The 25,020-nt window shown below is 38.8% G+C and overlaps 1 protein-coding gene across 2 annotated transcripts in view; it reads left to right on the plus strand.

The window, feature by feature from the left end:
- EEPD1 (endonuclease/exonuclease/phosphatase family domain containing 1) overlaps window positions 1-25,020 on the plus strand; it is a 122,386-nt gene that overhangs the window by 58,386 nt on the left and 38,980 nt on the right. For both annotated transcript variants that reach the window (XM_037510212.2, XM_037510217.2), the window contains exon 3: window positions 9,097-9,148. In XM_037510212.2, coding sequence (XP_037366109.1) covers window positions 9,097-9,148 — 52 coding nt within the window. The remainder of the gene's footprint in view (window positions 1-9,096; window positions 9,149-25,020) is intronic.

Below are 25,020 nucleotides of genomic sequence, written 5' to 3' on the forward strand. Positions count from 1 at the left end.
GGATTAGACTCTCCCAAATGGAGAGTCCTCTTGGTGGTTTAGGAATAAGTGGACTTGTGTCCTCATTGCCACTTGGATTAAGAATGACCAACAAACCTTCCCGCTCTCTGGGTGCTCTGTTGTGGGCAGCCACTGAGGGACACTGCGAGGAGGAGACCCCCTACTCTGACCTCAACTGGAAGGGCGCTGCCGGCCAGGAGGACTGCAGCCTCTTGCAGCATCTGGGCAGTGTCAGGCAGCACTGGTGGAAGGTGCGGCCATTCTGGAAGGGCCGGGAACCAAGGCTGCACTGATGCCACTCACTGCTCTACAAGTAAGTGGAGGACATGGAACAGGTACCCAGAGATAACTGGAGCTTGTCCTTTTGCAGTCGGTGAGGGAACTTGGAGTCTGGGGTGACCTTTTCTCAGTGAAGAAATCTGTGGGTCTTCATCAGCTCTGTCCTCAATGAATGGCTGTATATGCATCCCCTGTAAACAAAAGGCTGTTTGAAGAGTAGAAATTGTTGAGACAAGAAGGAAAATTGGAGAAGATCCAGACCAAGGCAGGTGAGGCAACTGTGAAATTTCTGTCACTTGGCGGTAGGCATGAAGAACATGTACATGTTGAATTCTCCATATTTGCCCTTCCATCCTCAACTATTTTTGCATTGGCCTTGTTAGGGGCAGTCCTATTTAAGAAGCACACTGTAGTTTGATAAGCTGAAGATGAAAAGACCAAAACAGCCTAGACCCTAGTTAGGTTCCAGAATTCACTGGAAACTGGAACAAATGGAAGAGCTGGACATTGTCTCCAGTGCTTGGCTCATTCTCATCATCAAAAACTTAGCATTTGTATCTCAAGAAGAAATAAAGGGGTTGTATCCTTTAAAAAAAAAAAAAAGAAAGAAAGGAAGGAGGGAGAGAGGGAGCGAGGGAGGACCAACAAGCATCTCCCTGAAGTTCTAAGTCTTAATCTCTTGTCTCTTGGATGTGACCCCAGGGAGGAGGTCTACAGTGAAATCAAGAGGAATCTTTCGAAGCCCTAAGCCAGGGTTTGCAAGGCAGCTGTGCTTTTTGAAGTTCTGCGTAGCACTACTGCCTTCTCTAACTCAGAGCTAATGATTCCGAATCCCCGCGATGTCCCGCAGAGAAAAAGGGAGTGTTTTTAGTGGCTGAGAAGTTTTTCCTTTTTGTTTAACCATTTGATCCGATGATTAATTTAGGACTACACCTCAGTTCTTAAAGAAATAATAAAAGTAGATACAAGAGTTTCACCCGTCAATCTAAAAGAACCCAATATTTTATATATTCTATGCAGTTTTATCACTGGAGGTTTTAGTCCTTATTTTCTTTAGGTAATAGAACTTGCATTTTGAATAAATGTTACAGCTTTGAACATATTTAAGAAGCATATTTGAACATATTAAGGACAATTTTATATTGTATGTTTTAATTTTTATCTGTGTATCTTTTTTTCAACTTTAAATGATGAAGGAGAAAAAACTGTGTTACAATATTTTTTATAGTTCTTTGAGGGAGAGTGGCCTGGTTTGATCTGGAATTTATTTATTTATTTATTTTTTTTTTAGAGGCATGTTTTATTTATTTGTTTGTTTGTTTGTTTGTTTGTTTGTTTGTACATGCACTGGGTACAGTCAGAAGCGCGGGAGGGTGAGAGAATTCACCAGAGCCAGAACGGAGAGTAGAACAGGCAGAGTGACGAAGTACACTGCTGAGGGGAGCAGCGGGCGGCAGGAGAGGTCTGCGCGCCATGTGGGACCCTCCTCCGGCGGCCAGGGAGCAGCCGAGGATCGAACCGGCGCTGCCGAGGCTGCGGGCAGCTTCGTAACCCAGCGCTCAACCGCTGCGCCACTGGGGAGGCCCTGGAATTAATGTTTTAATGATTAAAAACTTAATCAAATTATCCTGTAACACCAGGGCTATTGCAAATCCCAATTTCATTGTTTAAAGGCATGGAATCATGAAATCTGAATTTAGCAGCCCCACCTTTACAGGGACATTTTGATTATTGGTCAGTCATTTAGAGTCTGTTTAAATGGCTGAAACACCAGTTGTATTTTTAGAAATAAAAGCTTTATATTCTTGTCAGTTCTAAAAATGATAATTAAATGAATAGCTCATTTATTGAGTACCTCCTGTATACTAGAAGGCAATATACTATAAGAAGTGCCATTTAATTGATTCATCACAATGACCCTACTAAATAGTTAGAATCAGTATCTTGATTTTACAGATAAGGACACCCAATCTTTGATCAAATGTCATTTTTCAGGGTAGGTCCTGAATTTTTCCACACCACACTTACCAATCAATGTACCCACATACCTGCTCACTCAATACTGCTTTAATTCATATAAATTCACTGCCAGACACATTATAGAGTTGCTTAATTTGTATATTATTTATTGTGTAGTTAATTCATGATATACAATAGAAATATTACATATTATATGGTTATTGGTTTGTTGCAATGGTGTGTTATGCTTTTGCAAAATGGTTCAGGACAGCTATTGGTGCTCATCTGTCCCCATGTCTGAAATTGACCACGATGGAGTATTTACACAATGGAGAAAGACACATGTTACAACACCCCAGAGCCAGTGGTAAAACATACCCACCCCCACACCACTGCTCCTCCCACCCCTTATTAGAATGGAAGTTTCACAAGAGTAAAGATTTTTGTTGTTGTTGTTCATTGCTCACTCACTCTTCCTCTCTCCCTCTTTCACCTGGCACAGAGTAAGTGCTCAGTAAATATTTGTTGAATGAGTAAAATGTAGTGAGAACTTTTAATTCATATAGACCTGGGCTCAATTCCTTGCCTTTGTGTGAGTTTTGCACAAATTATTAATCTCTCTGAAGCTATAAAATGAGAGTCAAAATCTCTGTCTCTTCAATTGAGGAAAAGCCAGTATTGTAGCATATAAATCATATAATCAGCCCTGAATAGAAATTTGTGGTTTGTTACAGCTGTGTCTTTGAGGAGAAACCTTGAGGTATAAGTGAAGTAGACTGTGCAGAGTACAGCAGTTCCTGGAATAATGCAATTTTATTCAGAATGGTTTCATTATAGCATTGATGAGGAAAAGACAATGAACACCCAGACAGGGCCATAGTGTGTGTGGTTTGCACTTTCTCCCTATTCTGCAGGGTTTCCTTTGGGAACTTTGGTTTCCTCCCACATCCCAAAGATGTGCACCTAGGTTCATTGGCATGTCTCATGTGTCCCAGTCAGAATGAGTGAGTGAGTGAGTGTGCGTGTGTGTGTGCAAGGGAAGGGTGTCCTGTCCAGGGTTGGTTCTGAATTGCTGGGATAGGCTCTGGCCAGCCTGACCCTAAACTAGAATAAGAAGATTGGAAATGAATGAATACAAATGCTTGCTTAATATTAGACGTGCTGGGTTTTCAATTAGAAGTTTGGTGATGTTCTTATGACCAGCAACATGTGGTAGGAATTTAACTCTGGTCTATATGATTTCATTATATATTGTTTTACTTGAAGCCATAGTTTCTGTGAACCTATTGACATCATTATGTGAAGACTTAACACTCAGATAATGTCATCTTTTCTCCTCCCTTTATTGGTCCTGTCTACATTCCACTCTGTTCCTGTGTATTTTCTTCCAAGGAATACAGTGGCCCAGTTTAGCTTTGTCTCCTGCAGTTAAACCATGCTGGTAACTATCTAATGGACTTTCCATAGCACCTCCTATTTTAAGTTAGGTTAAATATTTTAGCCTTTTATAAAATGGTGTTTATTGATAAAAATTAAAAGTACAGGTGTGGAAAAGCATTTCCTAGTCTCCGTTTGGAATCAGCTTCACTTTCACTATCCAGCTGGCTGGTCTGTTCTGATCATCTTCAGCTGTTTTCAGTTGAAATCAACCTTCCTTGCCTCTGGCAATTCCAGTGGTTTGTGCTTGAAGAGATTTCCAGAATGTACATCCTGATTCCATGCCATGGGTCTCCTAAGGTCTGGGATGCCTGCCACTTGGGGTGCCTCCCAATTCTGGGAGTTGGAAGAAACAGATTCCCTTTTGGATACTTTTCCCCACAAGGCAAATGAAGTCCTGCAATTTGAGGAGGAACATGTTTTTCCACTTGCTGAACAATATAGTTGCTAAAAACAGGAGACCAGACATCATCCTTCCCCTCAGAGACACCACTTCTGGAAGCATTTGGCTGCTTCCAAAACCATCATCTTGCTTATGAGAAAGATACAGGCTCCACCTTGGCTCCAGTGCCCTTGACTTCTGCCACCCCACCCCAATCTCTTCCTGAGATACCCTCTATAACACAGAAAACTTTTAAAAAAATCCATAGGCCAGCAAAAACTAAGAATGACTGACAAATGAGTCTTCTCCAGAATCTTGGTGGCATCACTGATGATGATGAGACAAATAGCACTGGATTGAGAGAGCCTGTATAGGATGTAGCCGGTGACATGAAAGTGTCATCTGAGAAATTTTCATTCAGATATGTTTCCATGGCCCTGATTATTCCTATCTAGGTGTGGGGTCTGAAATCTGAAACATTAAAAGTTCTGGTTGTCAAGTAAGTTTGTAAACTGTCCACAAAGTTTTGGAGGTCATGTTGTAAATGAACAAGTTTATACTCATTTTCTCTTGTATATGAAGCCAAATTGAAAAACATCATCAATATGAGAACTTGGGAAAATATATAAGCATGTTCCTTTCTTTAAAATTTACTGTAAAGGTATGTTGTAGAAGCTTAAAAGGTAAAACAAAACAAACTCAATAGGCAGCACCACTTCTAATCCCATTATGGACCTCACTGTCCCAAGTGCTATCCAGCTATCTACCCTCAGGCACCTCAACTCCTTGTAGCTTATTTAGCAAACATTACTTGCAGTCATTCTAGGTTTTTCTAGGTGTTGCCTATCTTGACTTCAGAACTTCCCTTGAAGTTGTCAATTTTCTAAATATATAACTGCTATCAGCTGCTTTTGTGTGATTTTCCTCCTTTCAAAGTAGAGTACAGGAAAAGAAATTGCACCACATTACAGCTTGCGTCTAATGGGAGCTGCTGTTTTCAGAGGATGCTGACCAGGCACCAGGTTACCCAACAGCTATGCCTCACTTGGCTCAGCTCTGCCAGTCCATGTGGACCCCGGGGGGGTCTCAGGGTGACACACCTTCTTGGGCTTGTACCCCAGTTGCATTCTAGCTTCTATGGGTCCTCTGAGGGAAGGGATGATACTGTGTTCATCTTTGTCTCCTCAGTGCCTGGCAAAATTTCTGAAAGATAGGAGGTATTCAGTATGTGCTTGTAGAATTAGCAGAAGGATGGAAGAAAGAGAGGAAAGAGATAGGGAGGGAAGGAGGAACTATATTGAAAATGAGAGATGAGATTTTCTTCCAGGATAATAAGTTAGAGCTGTCAAATGCAGGATTTGGTAAACAAGTTAGTTGCTACTTCATATATGTGAAATTTCCTTGCAGGGAGTATCTGATGTACTAGAAGAACCTGATACCATAAATACTGAAATAAATCCTCCAAACTGGAAGAATTTCCTATAAGGTAAAAATAACATTGGGCAGTTACATAATAGGAAATATCTCTGTTCTATCAAAGACTACAGCTCTAAGGAAGAACAAACAGCTTTCTGAAGAAAACCAGCATTTTGAACAATTACAGTAGCTTCTTAATAACATGAATTGTTTCTATTTTGAAACACAAGCCATATAGAGTTCTCTCTCTCTTTTCTACCCCTGTCCCTAAAGCTCTCACCCTTACATTTCTGGATTCTAATAATATGACACTGTCTCTTTTTTTTCTGACCACTCTCCATGTATTAGTACTATTTGATGATGAAAAATGAGAGAGAAAATGTTAAATGGTTTAGCTCACACATGAGCTTTGTGAGATTGGTTGTGGCTCACTAGACTGTGGAGGATTCCGAAGCTTTATCTGAGTTAAATGGGGAAAGGTTCTTTGGAAAGAGGTGGAGAGGGTTGGAGAGCAGCAATGTTCGTGTCAAGTGTATGCTCTCTCCTTTAAATGCAAGTGGTGAGAGTAGTGGTGAGAGTAGTGGTGAGAGTAGAGTTCTGGCCTGTGTAAGAGACAACTGAAGTTGTTTCTATTTCATTTTCATTCAGAGCCTAGGACTGTTGGTTTTCAGATAAGTTTCTACAGTGGTATGAATGTAAATCTTTGCAAAGAGGGAGAAAAAGAGAGTTTGATATGTTAACAGTGTTTATACCTCTCTAACCTATTGTTGGCTCACCCTAAATTAGACATCATGACTTGGAGAGGGGCAGGAATGAGAGACTTTTTAATAAGTTCCTCCAATATAAATATTTTCCTCTGGTTATTTCAGAAGCAATTTAAGCTTCTGAAACTTGAGTTACAATTGGAAACTCCCAACTTAGCATGTAAGTTGCCATCCAAGTTGATTACCTGAACTCTCAATGCATGTGTTGGAAATCAGAATGTGCTGAATGGTGGCTAATAGCTCTGACCTGTTACCAGGCACATCCCATTAATGGCTGCATTTACACAGATGCATGAAGTGCCACTCACCAGGGAGGACACACACAGACATCTCATTTGAAAGATTCTTTTTCTTTTCCCTTCTTTTAAGAGAACAGGCCAACAAGAAGTTTCATAATAGCATGTATACTTCCTGCTTACATAGGGGACATACAGCATGATGGAGTAACTCAAGACATTCTTTTCAATTGAAGAAACTGAGGCTTAGCCTGTGATTTTACCCATCCAAGCTGCCATGGATGAGCTTTCATAGCAACCTGACTTTGCCAGTTGATCATAAAAATTCCTTGAGGGCTACCCACTTGCTAGATAGAGGCACTTCAAATGAAGTATCCAGAAGATCCTCGAGCCCCTAGCCTCAAGGAACTCCCATGCTGGTTGGGATGAGATAAACAAAACACCCCAACAGATAAATGTTTTAAGGTACCGTCAATTCTGCTGAAGAAAATAAAATATGATGACCAGCACCACTGCTTGAAGAACATGACTTTTGTGTTGTTTGGACTAGAATGGCATAATGAGATAGTGTTGGCATTATAGAGTTCTTAGAGACAACCCTGTAAGCCAGAGAAACAACAGAAACAAATATGTCTAGGAGGTGAAAGAAAGTCAATCTGATGGGAGCAGAAAGAATGCCCAGAGTCCTGTCCATCAGCCCTGCTGTCTCCTAAATTGTTGTTGGTGATGATGGTAGTTTCTTACAAGCCTTTAAAACTTTAATTGCACATTCTGGAGTTGCTTTTAAGTAAGTCAGTACATTTAGTTGGGCAGTGTTTACTTAGTTATATATTGATGACAAAGAATTTTTTAAATTAAAGTGACCCACAGCATGGGCCCAGCCCCTTCTGAGAGAAGTGCATGGTGTGGGAGGGGCCCAGTTCTGCTCTGGAGGACCCTGCATGTTGACCCACTCCCTAAACAATTTCCTTGAACTCTCCTTCTTCCTCCTGTGCCGACATGTTCAGCTTCAGCTATGTGGTCTTTGTGTTCACAAACACAACATCACTGAAAGGGAAGATGCCACCCCTGCAAAACCTACATCTGCTTCTGAGTTCTCATATCCTAGTTGCTGGCTGCAGCCTGGGTATTGGCCCCTAATCTGCAAACAGGCAAATTGTGTACATCCCACTCCCACCCTCCCCACTGGTGCCTTTGCCTCTGCTGTCCCTCTGTAGGTCTGTGTTTTCCCCAGCCCCTCCACTGAGGAGGCTAACACAGTCCCTGCTCCCTGAAGCCTTCTCTCGCCTCTGCTGGGCTGAGCTGGGCTCTACTCTGTATCTCATCCTGTCCACTTGACACACTGCATTTCATATTCTGGTCTGATTGTGACCTCCAAGAAACTGTGAGTTCCTCGTGGGTAGTGAGCATGCCATAGTTATCATGCATCCTGAGTCACCTGCGCACAGTAGGGCGCAACTGATGTGTGGTAAGCAAATGAAAAGCTTAGCCAACCCTCTTAGGAAGCAGTGATTTTAGCTATTTGCTTTGCTCATCAGAGGAACAAGGAAATATAACTGCTGAACACAGGCAGCTATTTTCTTCTTTATATTCCTTGAAATCCATTCAAATTCCTTACATGAAGTAGCTGTCAATTGCTCTTAGAATTTTTTGTGGTGAAATGTACGTAACATAAAATTTACTGTTTTAATCATTCCTAAATGTTAAATTCAGTAACATTAATACTTTCTCATGCTGTGCAACTATCATCACTATCCTTCTGCAGAACTTTTCCCACATCCCAAACTGAAAGTCCATGTCCATTAAACAACTCCTCATTCCTCCCTCTTCTCCCCCCGTCCCATCCCAGGTAACCACCATACTATCTTCCATCTCTCTCTAAGTACCTATAATTATAGGTACTTCATGTAAGTGAAATCATGGAGTATTTGTCCTTTTGTGTCTGGTGTATTTCATTTAGCATAGTGTCCTCAAGGCTGCTCTAGGTTGTAGCGTGTGTCAGAATTTCCTTCTTTTTAAGATTACATAATTTTCCATTGTAGGCATAAACAATGTTTCGTTTATCTACTTATCCATTGATGGATGTTTGGGTTGTTTATACTTTTTGACTATTGTGAATAATGCTGCTGTAAATATGGGTGTACATAAATCTCTTTGAGTCCCTGTTTTCAACTCTGTTGAGTACAGGCCCATAATTGGAATTGCTGGTAAATTTGCTAATTTTGCTATGTTTTAATATAGTCAAATTCAAAGAGGCAGAAAATAGGATGGTGATTACCTGGGACTGTAGAAGGGTGGAATGAGGAGCTATTTAACAGACATGGAGTTTCCATTTGGGATGAGAAAAAGTTCTGCAGAAGGATAGTGATGATAGTTGCACAGCAGCGTGAAGATACTTAATGTTGCTGAATTCCTGAGCTTGATTGTAAAATCACTTTTACAATTTAGAAACAATTTTAATAGTTTTGAAATGGTCATTTTAATTCAAGTCAAAGGTGACCTAAAGAAGGGAGGTGACACAGAAACACAGGCTGAAATTTTAGACTTTTGTTCTTGTGCCGTGTAGGATGATTGGTAACAGGAGATGACTTGTTTTCAGTGTGGTTTTAATTTTTTCTTACAGCATCAAGCTTCTAGCTGTGCAGGAACTACTTGACAGAGAGGCCCTGGAAAAGGTAAATATTTTGTGCTTCCTACTGTACATTCACAAACTTAGAACAAAGGAAAATTCATCTCCTTGATGCCAGAAGCAACTTATGCAAAGTTAATTTGTTATTTTGTATTCTTCATGATTAGTAAACTATATAAAATTTTAATCAAAAAATCCCACCTTGTTCATATCCTTTAACACTTACAAATTCTACCTTGCTTTGCTCATTAGGCTGTGAGCAGTGCTCTGTAGCAGGCTTTCTGTGCTTTGAATCACTCTCCACTGGTCACTTCCTTACCTAATTACCTGATTCTGTACTAGCTGCTTCTCTTCATCTCTGCTGTGTGTGTTATTTGGGCTTGTAGATGATATAATTGTGACCTAGCAAGGGTAGGTAACTTGCCCAAGGAAAATGAACTAAGATAATTAAAAAAAAAAAAGAAAAAAGAAAATCAACTAAGAAACCGAGTAAGGATTTGAACTCCAAAACCAATGCTTTCTTTATTTAACAGGCAAGTTCATGATTTTAAGCCCTTTTTGGGCTGCTTCTGAGGATCCATAAACTCCTTCCCCAGCCTGAGCTAATACTTCACTGTGCTCTCAAGAGTTGTATAGTGTTTAGGGCAAGCACACAACTGGGGGTCCTTTGTCAATTTTAAGTTCAAATCTTGTGTGCAAGGTGGGATGAGTTCTGAGAAGCAGGCTAGGAAAGTGTTGAGGAGACCCAAGTGCTAGCCCCCTAGCTTCCACACTACTACCAGGTGCTCCTATGGGTAGCTTTTCCCAAGTATGTAACTATGGGTGTTACTTAGAATTGGTAATGTTAACATTAAAGAATGTATTTAGAGAGAGAAACACCCAAAAGTTATTATTTTAATTGTAGAATTTTAGATGTTTGGATTAGTAGTCGGTCTGCTGGTTGGCACTAAAACAAGTAAATTCTTTAAAATAAACACCAGGCAGTGATGTGAGGAAAGGGAATGGCCTGAACCTTGGCTCTGAATTTAACATTCTTTCAGCCTCATTTCCATCTCAGGTAAAACAAGGATAGCACTGCCTGCCTGACTTCAAAGAGGCCTTATAAGAACCAAATGCATTAGTATAGCAGAGGGGCTTGTTAAATGTCAAGGCACTCGATTCCTATTAATTCTTAATAGGCGTCAAGCCATTAAAATGTCCCAGGTCCAGCTACAATGGGATCCTTGGCCAAATAACCATGTTGGATGTGAAGAGTAGATAGAAGAATTATATCAGGACTGGTGCCTTGGAGACCTATGCAAGGCGGCCCAAAGGGAGCCCCCAAAGCTGAAACAGCATTGTAGAGCTCAGCATGACCAAGTGGAAGAAGAAAAAGATAAAAACATGATGTCCTGAAAGTAATGGGAACAAGGGAAAACAATGAGGAGAATCGATGTGGCCTGGACAAGTGGACTCTGGCCCAGGTGGGTTTTGAGAAGACTCAGAAAAAGCAACAAATGGAAAAGATCCTGAAGAAAGCACAAAAGCCACCAGGAAGGAGTCAGAACTTCAGCCGACAATCCCCCACTCACCGTGCTGGACATACTCACCAAGTACTGTGACTTTCCCGAAGTCAGTTGGACAAAGTAGCTCCTGGCTCAGGGTGTGGAATGCCACTGGGAGGGAGCAGAAGGCAAAGCTGGGGTTACATTCGGTGCCTTTGGCATTTTCTAGAAATATCCTTTTATACATGCCCTTGCAACGTTCTGTTGTGACAGTGATTTCCAAAGCAGGGTGCCCTCATTCTAGAACTCAATTACAGAAAGAATGCCCTTTCACTTGATTTTGGATTCTTGGTAGCAGATAGATAATAAACCTCTTTAGATTGGACATTTCTGGAAGCTTATATGTGTAAGTGCCATGGAAAGCATTTTTACTCCCAAATTACATTTAACTGTTTGATAGCCAGCTTTTGTCATGGATTAGACTGGCATAGTACTATTTTATAAGATCAGTTGTTTTTATACTGAATTTAGATACATTTCCTGAAAAGCCTCATGACTTACAAATTGTCATCCACCTGGACAAGCTGGAGAACCACCCAAAAAAGTTCTTGATGGGTTGTAGAGCTTTGCTATTCAAAGTGTGGTCTGCAGATCAGCATTACCTGCTGCTTGTTTGAAATGCAGAATCTCAGAATCAGTCTGAATCAGTCTGCATTCTAACAAGATCCAAGGTGACTCGAATGTGCTCAAAGTCTGAGAAGCTGTCCTGAAAGACCATTTACTATCACCATGACCTCTACTGCCTAGTCCATCTTCAGGGAGAACTTGTAAGGCATCAGCTTTTTCTTTTTGTGACCAATTCAGTTCCCATTTTTTCCACCAAAAGAGAAAAAGTAAACATCATCATTCTAACTATAAATCTCAGTTTTATTTTTAATTTGCCTGACTTTTCCTTTCATTAAAAAAAATGAAAATATTCCTATTTAATAGGTAGAATCAGCAAGAGAGGCCTCAGGTACACAACCTGCAACCTTAGAACTCTTTGACTGTCTTTGCAGCTGAACTTCAGAAGGCACTGGGCATTTGGGTTTTGTAATTACTGAGCTCATGAGATCCCTCCAGACAGACCGTCCCCACAGTGGCTAACTACACATGCCTTTCTCTTATAAAGTGGAAGTTATTCTGAAGGGGTCATTTCCCTCACAGGTAGTTGGAGGTTAAATCTATCTGTAAAATATCCAATTTTGTTAGACATCATATAAAAGGCTAAAAAGGAAGCAGAGAGTTTGGGGGTCTGCTAGAAAATAAGAGTCCTCTCTCCCTTTCTAGTAGCTTTTCTGCCAAATATTAGTCATTGTTACTATGACCTTAATATGTCACCCTAAAATTACCACCCATTTGCCTGAATTACACTTTCCCTGGTATTGTTAGGAGGCTTTTCTGTGCACAGCACCAATGATGGGAGGTTTTCTGTAGGAGAGCCAAGAGCCTCCCAGTCTCTCCACCTCTGTTTGACTGGTGGGCCTAGCAGCAACCTTCCTCCAAAGTCCAGGCCCCTTTCCTTAGCCATAAAACTGGTTCATTTCTGCTCTAAAACTCTTACATTTCATTTTCAAAGTTGATCCTTGATATCCTTGTGAAAAAGGAAATATCCTTCCTTCCTATACTCTGTTTTCTAGTATTTTCTCCACTTCCTTGCTTCAGTGGTCCTTACTGGGTTGGGGGCTTCCATACGTCTTTCGTCTGCTTTCCTCACCAGCAAAACACACTGTATGGAGAGAGGTGAAGGTGAACACATGCCCAGTGACCCCAATATGGAAATCAGTAGGGTTCCAGGCTTGACCTCTTCCTATGCTCTTTGTAGTTCAGGTGCAGTAGTAGGTGGCGTTTGGGGCACCTGGGAAGTCAGCTTTGAATTTTTTTTCTCCACTTACACACTGTAAAGCCATTTCCCAAAGAAGTGACTGATTTTACATCTACTTAAAAGACAAGCTGTATGCCATACAATTAATTTTCTCTACTACTTTCTTATTTTCACAAATTATTAGGGGATGCTTTAAAATGTACAAAGGTCATGTCACATGACATTTATCTGAAAAAGTGTTTTGGATTTGGATGTACGCATTTGTTAAACATCTATTAGATGCTGAAAGCAAGAACTTGCTCTGAAAGCAAGGACTTGCATGCCATCCCTCTTGTTCTATTCTCTCTTCTAGAAGAATGGGATGCCTTTGTTTTTCTGAACTTAAGTCACACAAACTTGTTTCCCAGGCTTTATAAACAGCCCTATCCAATGCCTCAAAATGTGGCATTTCATGAAAGGAAATAAAAATATTGGTACAGCTTGATTTAGTAAGATCATTTTTCAATGACCCTTTCAAACAGCTTCCTGCTAAACTGCAAACAATCATTTGGCCGTTCACTCCAGCTGGAGGTCACCCTGTGCCTGGAAGGGGCCACAGGGCAGAGCACCAGCAGACTTAACCCAAGATCTAAGCCTGCCTGAAAGCTGCCTGTTTGAGCAGAGCCTCCTGGAGGCTCGGCCCACCCAACTCATGGTCATTGCCTGTCTTGCCCCTGACTTCCCAGGCCTTGACATAGTGGTTAGTCACACAATGACTGAGTGCATACTCTGTCCTCTTAGAACCCAGGCTCTGAGGACAGATGGGTTGGGGTTTCCTGATTGGGGAACCTCTTAGTCACTGGGATTTTTTAAAATGAGAATTATGTGAGACAGTGCTTGAATAAAAGAAATTATGGGCCTCCCTGGTGGCGCAGGGGGTTAAGCACTGCACTGTGAACCTCTACAGCGCAGGTTCAATCCCTCTGGCCGGCGAGAATCCCACAGGGCATGGCAGACCTCTCCTACCACGCCCGCTGCTCCCCTCAGCAGTGTATTTCAGTTAGTCTGCCTGTTCTGCTCCCCACTCTGTCTCTGGTGAATCCTCTTACCCTCCTGTGCATCCCAGTTCTTGTATAAATAAATAAATCTTTTTTAGAAAGAAGAAATTATGTATATAGTAAGCACAAAGTGATGGTAACTAATATGCCTCCTAGTGCTGGTTAGTTGCTTCTGTTGTCACCATCATCATCACCATCATCTTTTTTTTTTTTAGTGAATATTTTATTTTATTTTTATTTATTTTTATTTTTAAACATCCCCCACCTGCTCAGAGTCCCCATAGAATTTCCTTCCCCAAAGCACCCAAGCACCATCACCACAGTCCCCTGTACTCCTCCCTCCCTCCCTCTAACCCCTCTCCCTCCTCCTCCCCTGCAGTGTGTCTGATTTATAATTGTCTGTTTTTGCTTTGTTGTGTTTTATATGGTTATTACTATTTTTTTACACTGATGTCTTGTTTGTTTCCCCTATATTCCTGCTATAAGTGAAACCATCCGATATTTTTCTTTTTCCTTCTGGCTTATTTCACTGAGCATAATTCCTTCAAGCTCCATCCACATTGCTGTGAATGGCATGAATTTATCTGTTTTGATTGCTGAATAATATTCCATTGTGTATATATGCCACATCTTCTTGATCCAGTCATCTATTTTTGGGCATTTGGGTAGTTTCCAGGTTTTACCTATTGTAAATAGTGCTGCAATAAACATAGGGATGCAGGTGTTCTTTTGAATCAGTGTGTTTGTGTCCTTTGGGTAGATCCCTAGGAGTGAAATTGCCAGGTCATATGGTAGCTCCATTTTTAGTAGACTGAGGAACCTCCAGAGAGCTTCCCATAGTGTTTGGACCAGTTTGCACTCCCACCAGCAATGTAGGAGAGTTCCTTTTTCATCACATCCTCGCCAACATTTGTTGTTGCTTGTTTTTTTTGATCTGTGCCATTCTTACTGGTGTAAGGTGGTATCTCAGTGAGGTTTTGATTTGCATTTCCCTGATTATAGGGATGTTGAACATTTTTTCATATTCCTGTTGGCCATTTGCATTTCCTCTTTGGAGAAATGTCTTTGAAGTTCTGCCCATTTCTTGACTGGATTGTTTATTTTGTTCTTGTTGAGACATGTGAGGTCTTTGTATATCTTTGTGATTAATTCCTTATCAGTTGAATGGAGTACAAAGATTTTTTCCCAATCAGTAGGATGTCTCTCTGTTTTGGTTAATGTCTCTTTTGCTGTACAGAAGCTTTTCAGTTTGATGTAATCCCAGGTATTTATCTTTGCCTTCACTATCACTGCTTTGGGTGATGAGTCTTTAAAGATGTTTCTGAGATGTATGTCTTGTAGTGTTTTGCCTATATTTTCTTCTATATATTTTATGGTTTCAGGTCTTATGTCCAGTTCTTTCATCCATTTTGAGTTGATTTTTGTGCACCATGAGAGGTAGTGGTCTAGTTTCATTTTTTTGCATGCGGATGTCCAGTTTTTCCAGCACCATTTATTGAACAAACTGTCCATGTTCCATTGTATATTCTTTGCTCCTTTGTCAAAGATTAGTTGTTCAAAAAAGTGTGGCTTTATTTCTGGGTTCTCTGTTCGATTCCATTCGTCTGTGTGTCTGTTTTTGTTCCAATACCAGGCTGTTTTAAGTATTATGGCTTTGTAGTATAGCTTGAAGTTTAGAAGTACATCACCATCATCTTTATTGTCATCTTTTTCTCTTTCTCCTTTTTATCTCAATCTCAAGCCCAATTTGAGATTGATCTATCACTATTAGAGGCTGTTAAAAAGGAGTTACCTCTTCCCCTTTTGCCAGATTGTCTAGGATAGTGTATCCGTCTTCCATACCTGCTGCTGCCAGATATTTTCCCCCAGAATTTCAGCTTTGAAATATAATTTTTCTACTGGATGATCTCTAAGACCTTTTTTGGTGTTTTATGTGGGAAATGAAGTATACACATTTTGCTAGCAAACCTGAGCCTAGAAAAATTGAAATTGATATCCAAATTCAAAGTGGCTTGAAGATGTACTCATTTGTTAAACAAATAAATGAGTGTTTGTTTAACAAACCAGGGACTCTTCTGCTGAAACCTAGTGGTGGACAACATGGGAATTAGAAGTAAATTACTTCCTAGGGTTACCATAAGGAAATAGGAGAAAAATAATTGTGGCATAAAAATGGCTGAATAACCTAAGAATGCTAAGTGCTTATATCTATAGTTAGTGATAGTGTTTTCTGCACATATTCAGAAGCACATACTTAATTCTAGTTTTGTTATTACTTTGGGAGTGTTTTTCACCATGATTTGGACTTCCAGTTTATTTCTTTATGTGACAATTGAGTGCTTACTCTGTGCTAAATTACACTATATGCCAAGGGGGATGAAGTTATAAAAGTAATTTACATTTGAATATGTGCTGTTGGTATCCTGAGACCAGTTTCCAATGGTGGTGATTTTTAAGTTTCCCCACACCAACAGGTAACAGGATGTCTGACAATTCAACTCAATTCAGCTCAATTCTGACACTATCTCTCTGGAGAAAGCATCAGATTCCACAGGTAAAGGGTTCAGTCTCATAAGACTCTAATGCCAGTTGCAAGCCTATACAGTTACCTGTGCTTCTGACCAACTGTCTGCAGATTAGAGGTCCCCGCCACCCCTCCTCAGACTTTAGGTGACAGTCACAAGTTAGGTTATTACCTATGCTTCTGAACAACTGCCTGTAAATGAAAGGTTCCCAAGACACCCTTCTCAGGTTCAATTTATTTGCTAGAGCAACTCATAGAACTCAGGAACTGTGTTTCTTCAGTAGATCACTAATTTATTACAGACTATAACTCAGGAACAACCAAAGGTAAGAGATACACAGGATAAGGTATGGGAGAAAAGCACACCATCTCCTCAAATCTTTGTGTTTACCGATCTAAAATGCTCTCAGATGCCCTCTCCTCTAGACTTTTTATAAGGGGTCATTACATAGGTGTAAATGAGTAATTCATTGGCCACCAACAGTCCATTTAACCTCAAGCCCCTGTCCCATCCAGGGAGAGATGGACTGAAAGTTCACCCTCTATTCATGTTGGTATCCTCACAGCCTGTCCCCATCTTCAGGTGTTTTCCCAAAGTTACCTTCATTGATTTAAGAGGATATACCTTTATCACTCACAAAACTTAGGCAATTCCAAGGGTTTGGGAGCCAGGAACTCTAAATGAAGACCAAATGTTTATGAGAAATATACTTTGATCATTTGAATAACCAAATATTTTTTCTCATAAATCACATATGTAGAATTCCAGAAAGTCCAAACCGAGAAAGACATTTAAAACCATTGACTCCTGCTCTGTCACCTGATAAACAAGACACAAAAGCCTCTTACCCAGGGCCCATAACAGGTATATTGATAGAACCAGGACCAGTCCCAGTGAACTAGGTTCCTTTCTGGGGATCATTTAGTACAGCCACTGCCTGTCTTCCATGATCTCATTTAATCTGAACAACACCTTTAGTAGACACTGTGGGTGCAGATCCCAGGGGAGCAGACACAAAAGGTCAGTCCCTGGCCCAGATGATGGGGAATGGAATCCCAAGACTTCTAATAGTGTGACTTGTAGCAAAATAGACATGGGCTTGTAGTGTTTAGCTCGATGAGCATTATTTATTCCAGCAAGAGAAACAGAGACTGTGGGCTGGGAATTTGAGGACAAGGAAGTAGGAGATTTAGGGCTCTGGATGTGGATACAAGTCGGGATCATGCAAGAGTGGAGGAAGGTGCGGTGGTGTGCGGGCATTAGGGGATCTGGGGCCTGCGAAGGGAGCAGATGAGAAATTTGTGAGCAGACAGCACATGCAGCACACATACCCTTCAGTTATGTTCAGTGTTAAATTGCTTCAAGAATCTTAACTTACAAAATACACTTTAAAATATTTTTTAAAACAGTACTTTGTATTCATTTTAAAATATCAGAAATTCTTCAGCTCACTTGGTATATTTTTTTTTTCTTGTACTTAGTCCTTCATATAGTCTGAGCATAATTTGAATGCCATCTGATTGATCAGTACTCACATATCTGTTAGATTTTTTGTTTTTTGGTTCTTTAGGAAATTGAGCCAGATCAGTTGGAACTCATTATAATCACTTTCCTCACTAAATCCCTTTACCAGGAAGTTCAGTTCCTTCCTCCAGTAAGCAGCCAGTAAGTAGAAATGGGAACCCCCTCCCCTCAACCCCCGCTCCAGGAGCACAGGCTTCTCCCCCCACAGACACTCTCAACTTTTCTGTGTGGAGTCAGGTCACCAGCTCTGCATTGCAAATACACTTGGGCCACCTCCATTCTGCAAAGGGCTCTGAGCTGGCGTCCCCCAAGCACCTCAGCTGTCAGAAAATGGAGCATCTTGATGAATTATGGGCTAGACTAAATAGTTGAGTGAAGAGAAAAAAGAAAAAAAAAAAGAAGACAATGCTTTTTGTCCTTATTCTTTTAAAACCACCACAGGATACCCTGCATATTAGGAGCTCCTACTATCTTTCACTTTTAAGGAAAAGTTTCAATGAAAAGTTTTACTTGAAGTGCACAAATATTAAATCCCAAAATAGAACTTTTAATTTTCCTTTATCAGCAAAAATAAGCAAATTAAGCAAGGGATCATTCTAAATTTTTTACATTAGTGATGTTTATATATATAAAGTTGTGATAAAATTAGTGTCCCCACTTACTGTGGGTAGGGGTGGTGACAAGGCACTGTCCTTTTTCAAACTCTTGAGCAGCATATTTTATTAACCTTTGACCAGTGACTCCATTCCTGGGAATGTCTAAAGGAAATTTTCCATAAAAATGGAAAAATAATAATCATGCCATGCATGCTTTATAATTATGAAAAATTAAAGGCAGTTCAGTGTTCAGTAGAAAGGGAGAAGTTATAGTCTGTGGTGCATCTATGCCATTAAAATGGGGTATGGGGCCATTAAAAATGCTAAGCTGTTCATCCTTGTAGAAATGCAATATTATATTTACAAAAAGGGTGATAAGCAGTTGAACCTGCTACAATTACAACTATGCAAAAATATATGTTTCTTCTTTCAGCCAATATTTATTGAGTACTTGTATCAGGCATTGTGCTAGACAGGATGACACATAGGCAGTGACCAAGACATTGCATTTTTCTTGTCCTTGTGTAGCTCATGAGGAAAACATTGGCAGTCACACAAATACTTATTTAAATACTATAGCAATAAGTACTAGGGAAAAAACAGGATGAAAATAGGTTGTTTGGAGGGGGGCCCTAGTTTAATGTTCCCATAGCATCAAGAATATATAAAAAAAAAATCACAAACCATAATTCAGTAATTTGTTTTCCCTTAAAAATGTTATCATTGTTTTGATATTTCATAAGCGGATGTTTTAAGACCTCTTTAGGCAGCTGTGACTGACAGAGCCAGGGGAAAAGAACACGGTGACTGGACAAGGAATAGACAGAGTCATGCACCGCAGGGTCTTTCCAGATCAGGGCAAATGATGACTGGCCCTCAGGTCTAATCTGGCCGTAGCTCTTTTGAAAAATAAATATAGTTTTTTGGAATGCAGATGCATCAATTCTTACTGTCTGTGGCTGCTTTTACACCAGACAGGGTTAAGGACTGTAACAGATAAGGTATAGGTTTCGAAGCCCAAATTACTCATTATTTGGACTTCTGCAGAGTTTGCTAACTCTTGTTCTAGATCAGTGGTGCTTGGCTATTAGCCCCTTTAACTATCAGGTGAGAACTATATGTACTCATTCAGAAAATTGCACATGTGTGTCTGTATACACAGTTGAATTTACATTTTCTTAAAGTTTCTCCATAGAATTCCTCAGGTTCATACCTTTGGGCCACGGTGAAGGTAGGATTTATTTCTCCATCCTAGAAATGTTGAAATAACATCCTTTATTGCAAAATGGTAGCCTAGTAAGGAAATATTCCTCAGAGTAAGACAAATCAACCCTTTCCAGGCAGACCTGGTGCCCAGGGTGAGCAGGAGGGGCCTTTGTGTGGTCAGAGTTCAGTCAGATTTTTGACAACACCAAGTCCCTATGGCACAAAAACAACATCCCTTTATTTACCTTTTATCATTTAGGGTTTGATCCCATGATGGTTATTTTAAGGAGATTATCCAGTTGTGGCATATCCTTGCTCCCATTCTTAATCCCTTCTTTTCTCCCATCATTTCCTTCACCATTTCCTTTGAACATATTTAGATCTCCCTAAACCTGAATTACAATGGTACCTGTCCTACTTTCTTCTTTGCTACTGTCCTATTTCTCTTCTTTCCTGTACTGGTAATTTTCTTATATGTTAATCTCCACCCTACAAGTCAACTTTCATGTCTCCTTAGTTCTCCCTGACTTTTAGGAGCCTGGTCCCCATCCCAGTTAATCTAATAAATCGTAACTTCCCTTAGCCAACTTCTAACATAGCCCAAAGTGGTTTTATTTTTTGTAAGTTTTCTTCCTATTATTAACATTGTTCTGATATAATTTTATATAGAATTTAAAATTTTATATGCATTTATCCATTTTTTGTAATATCCATGTATCTGTTTTTATAATAATTTTATGTTAAAACATAATTGAAACCATTTAGCTACAATGATATACATTTAAGTGTGGGAAAAGGAAAGGAATCATGCTGGAGCTTGTCTTATCTAGGTGAACTGTATTGCTTGGGGAGTCTTTTCTACCTGTGCTGGCTCTGCTTCGTAATTCCATTCATTTGTCTTCATACATTAAAAATTTCATTTCTTATTACTCTCCTAATTGATTTTGGACTTATAGAGAAAAAGAAGAATAATCTTCTAATATCCATATGAATTGTAAGCTTGGGTAGAGACCAAGGTATGATCTATAACAAGGGTAGAGAGATAATTTAATTCAAGCTTTAAGGTCAAGGGGACCTTGAAAAATTATGGTTCTCCACTTACTAAAAATTCTATTACCATCAACTATAGTGCATTTTGCTAGCCTTTTTTGGTGGCTTACAAATGATAAACTGCCTTTGTGAAATTGTCTAGCTCATGATTTTAGCATAGTATGTCCATGTTAAACTTCTTCCTATGCTGACTATCTCTCTCCTCAAGATGCCCTCTTTCAAACTTTAGATGGAATCTGGAGGTTACAGTTCTCATAATGGCAGAGTAGTTTATATTGGAATAACCTTCACTCAAATAATAATTATAAACTCTGAATAAAATGCAAACAAATTTTCAAAGGCACTTGAGAGCAACCAAAAGCAAGCAGAAACTGGAAAAGCATCAACCCTGAAAAGAAGGAAGCAGCATTGGGTGAAATCCATATATCTATATGACTGTTTCCCTCATGGCATTCTTCCATCTGTGAGGGCAGCTAGAGCTCAGGCATGATTTCCTTTTGGGGAAATCAAGAATCTTTTTTCTTCACTGTCTTTCATGAGTCTAGCTAAAGGTTTCTCATTGATTGTTAAGTTTTTCAAAGAACTTTTGGTTTCATTGAATTCTTTTGTCTTTTATGTTCCCTATTGTCTTTTATTTCTACTTTAATCTTTATTATTTTTCTCTTCCCCATGCATTTTTCCCCACTGTTTTAAGGTGGAAGTTTAGGTTATTGGTTCAAGATGCTTCTTCTTTACTAATACAGACATCTACAACTATAATTTTCCCACTGCTTTTTCTGAATCCTGTAAGTTTTGGTTCATTTTGATTCTTCATTTTCATTAATCTCAAAGTGTTTTTATATTTCCATTTCGACCAATTGGTTAATTGAAGGTGTGTGGCTTAATTTGTATTTGTATTTCTTATTTGTATTTCTACTTATTTCCCAAAATTCTTTCCGTGATTGATTTATGATTTCATTCCATTCCATTGTGGTCAGATAATATCCTTTCATATATATCGAGGCTTGTTTTATGGCCTAGCATATGATCTATTATGGAGAATGTTTCATGTGCATTTGAAAAGAAACTATATTCTGCTGTTGTTGATATGTTCTATAAATGCCTAAATGTTCTACAAATATCTGTATTTGTTGTTTAAGTCTTTGTGTCCTATTGACATTCTATTTAGTTGTTATATCCATTATTGAAAATAGTGGTTTGCATCTGCAATTATTATTAAATTACCTTTTCCTTTTTTCAGTCGTCGGTTTTTGCTTCATGTATTTTGGGGTTCTGTTATTAGGTGCATAAATATTTATAATAGTTATGTCTTTCTGGATTTATTAATCCTTTTATTATAAAATGTTTTATATTTGGTAATAGTTTGTTTAGAATCTATTTTTCTGATATTATTATATAGCCATTTCAGCTTCCTTACAATTGCTGTTTGCACAATGTATCTTTTTCTACCCTTTTACTTTCAAGCTATTTGTATCTTTGAATCTTATGTGTATCTCCTGTGCACAGCATATAGTTACATACTGTTTTTTTTTAACTCAGTTTGATAGTTTTTGTCTTTTGATTGGATTGTTCAATCCAGTCGCATTTAATATTATTGTTATAGTTGAATTTGCATCTTCCATTTTACTTTTTATTCTCTGCAATATATTTTTTGTTCCTCTTTTCCTCTTTCATATTTTCTTTTGCATTTAGTGAATATTGTCTAATGTAACATTGTAATTTCCTAAATGAATTTTTTCATTATTTTTTCAAGTTATTTTCTTAGTGGTTTTTCTAGGGTTTGCCATATACATCTAAATTTATCAGCTTGATACTTATTTCATATTTATACTACCTTAATTCCAGTGAGATATGGAAATGTTAATCTTATATAGCTCTGTTCCCCATCCCCTTGTTGTTACACATGCCATGGATCCAACTATACAGTTATAATTATTACTCTATATACTGTTGTCTTAAAGAAGATGTGAAAAAATAGAACAAGTATATATTTATAGTGTTAATTACATTAACCTTATTTGCTGTTTCTTGTTTTTTTTTTTTTCTCATTTGTTCCTGTGGATTCAAGTTACCATTTGCCCTCAGTTTCTTATCCCAGTGCATCTTTACTTCTATCCAGTTCCCTTGTGCTATTATTGTCAACCATATTATATTTCTATATATTATAGGCCCAATAGTACAAATGTATACATGTTGTTTCATACAGCATGAGAATAAAGGAAAAGAAATATGAATTTATACTGTCTTTCATAATAATGTAATTATCTTTACTAGTTTTCTTCATTTTTTCATGAACATTTGAGCTATTCTGGGGTCATTTGCTTTTAGGTAGTAGAAATAGCTTTCTTATTTTTTTATGAGGATGCTTTATTACTAACAAATTCTCACAGATTTGTTTAAGAATGTATTTTATCTTCATTTTTGAAAGGCATTTTCTTTCCTGGAGATAGGGTTTTTCATTGACAGCATTTAGATTATATCATTCTAGTTCTTTCTGGCCTCGATGGTGTCTGATGAAAATTCAGCAGTTGATCTTATTAGAAACAAATGACTTTTGAAACTGATGTCTTCATGGGCCATGTTTACTGAAGGGGTATTTCATTTATTGAGTTTCTAAAGAGTGCTCAGACTTATTCTGAGTCCCAGGACTGGTCCAATTTTACTAACACAGCTTCCTATGTTTTAGGAGACTTCAAGGTTAGCAAAACACTTCACATGACTTTAACAAAGAAAGAAAGGAAAAAATCATAATACTCTAGAAAGGTCAAGGATTTTGTCGTCAGAAATACCTGCATTTGATTTTTGAATACTCAGTCATAAAATCAACTTTGTAAATTATAAACAACATTTATTTCATTATTTATGTATACAGATATGTGGATCAATGAATAAATGGACAGATGGGTACATACATTCATACATAGTTGGCAAAATGCCATATAAAGTTTTATTTATTGCTATGAGTCATAGTCAAAAATGTTTGAAAATTCCTGTCCATTTATTGGCTTGAAGGAGGGGAAGAGAGTCTGCTCTGGGCTTTTTCCACTACTGGAAAGGCTCTGTTTACCCTTTGATATTTCCTAAGCACTTTTTCCTGATGCCTTGTTAGTCTCTTGACTCTGTTTTGCTTTTCAACAGAAAGAAAATGTGCCCAAGTTATTGCATCCCTTTCAGAATTGTTGCACATAGTCACCACCTCATACAAACAGAGTCATGGTGAACAAAGTTATATGCAATTTCCTGTCTTATTTGGTCCACCCTTCTCTTATCAGGAAATGCTAACAATGAGTTGTTACTGAGAGAACTTTTGATTCACTTTTTTAGAGAATTCTGAGACTTCATGAATGTTCATTCATTTTTTTTTTTTTTTTGAGAACATGACTTTGTATTCAAAGGACTACTTTATAATTTTAAATGAAATAGGAGGGCATGCAGGTGAAATTGTTTTTGCTCAGTTTTGCTCATAAAAACATTTATGCAGGATGTTCTCAGCAGGTAAAATTATCCTGATTGAGCTGGTCATTAAGGCTTGCTTTGCAGGATTAATTCAGTGCCTAGATCTATGAAATTGCTAACTACCCATTTACAATGAGTATATCCTACAGCTAAAAAATATTTTTTTATTAACCTTCAGGAGGCATTGATACAGTGGGTTTGTATCTTAACAAGATTCCAAACTTCTAAGGCAGTATCCAACCTGCTTTCAGATATTTTAGTATATATTTATAGTAATTCACAAAAGTGTACTGACATCCCTTTTCTAAATCCTAATTTTAGAATTAGGATTTCCCTACCACTCTCTGCTGCCACCCTGCTGCTTCCTTTGTTCTAAGCCTATCCCATTGAACTTATCCATGAACTGCTAACTCATTTTAATATGCTGAATTCATGAGGTTGGAAGAATATAATGGAGAAAACAAAACACCACCCCTGATGAGTTACTTTAAAATTATCTGCTCTCTTGGATATCTGTCAGTGGCTTCCTCCACAAGTGGACAATCCGAGGTACTTAAATAGCTCCTTAGAATCCCTATTGAGTCACAGAGCATCTTCCCAACATGTCTGGCTCTAGGGATGCACAGGGATCAGAAGTGCTTGCGACCAAGCAAAATCTCCAACATTTACAAGCTAAAGGGTGGAACCTGCATTATGTCTCTGATTTATAATTGTCCGTTTTTGCTTTGTTGTGTTTTGTACTGTTATTATTTTTTACACTGATGTCCTATTTGGTTCCCCTATATTCCTGCTATAAGTGAAGCCATCCAATATTTTTCTTTTTCCTTCTGGTTTATTTCACTGATCAGAGAGGGGGAGGGAGGAACACGGGATTGTGGTGATGGTACATGGGTGCATTGGTGAAGGAAATTCTATGGGAATTACAGCTGAGGGGGTGAGGGGAAACAAATATTGTTTAAAATGAACAATGATATAAAAAATTTTTAAAATTAATATAAAAAAATTAACTCTTTCAAAATAAATAAATGAATAAGTAAATAAAGGGTAGAACCTGCAAGGGAAGGGAACAAGTTCTGGTTTTGCCTGAATCTCAACATTAGCACCAGCTCCTAGGGAAGCATTTACTGCCTTTTCCTTCCCTCCCCCCTTGGTTACAAAATGTGTGACACTGTACCT

Source organism: Talpa occidentalis, unplaced genomic scaffold (genome assembly GCF_014898055.3).
Source record: "Talpa occidentalis isolate TD23 unplaced genomic scaffold, MPIMG_talOcc4v2.1, whole genome shotgun sequence".
In the NCBI taxonomy this organism is placed as follows: Eukaryota; Metazoa; Chordata; class Mammalia; order Eulipotyphla; family Talpidae; genus Talpa; species Talpa occidentalis.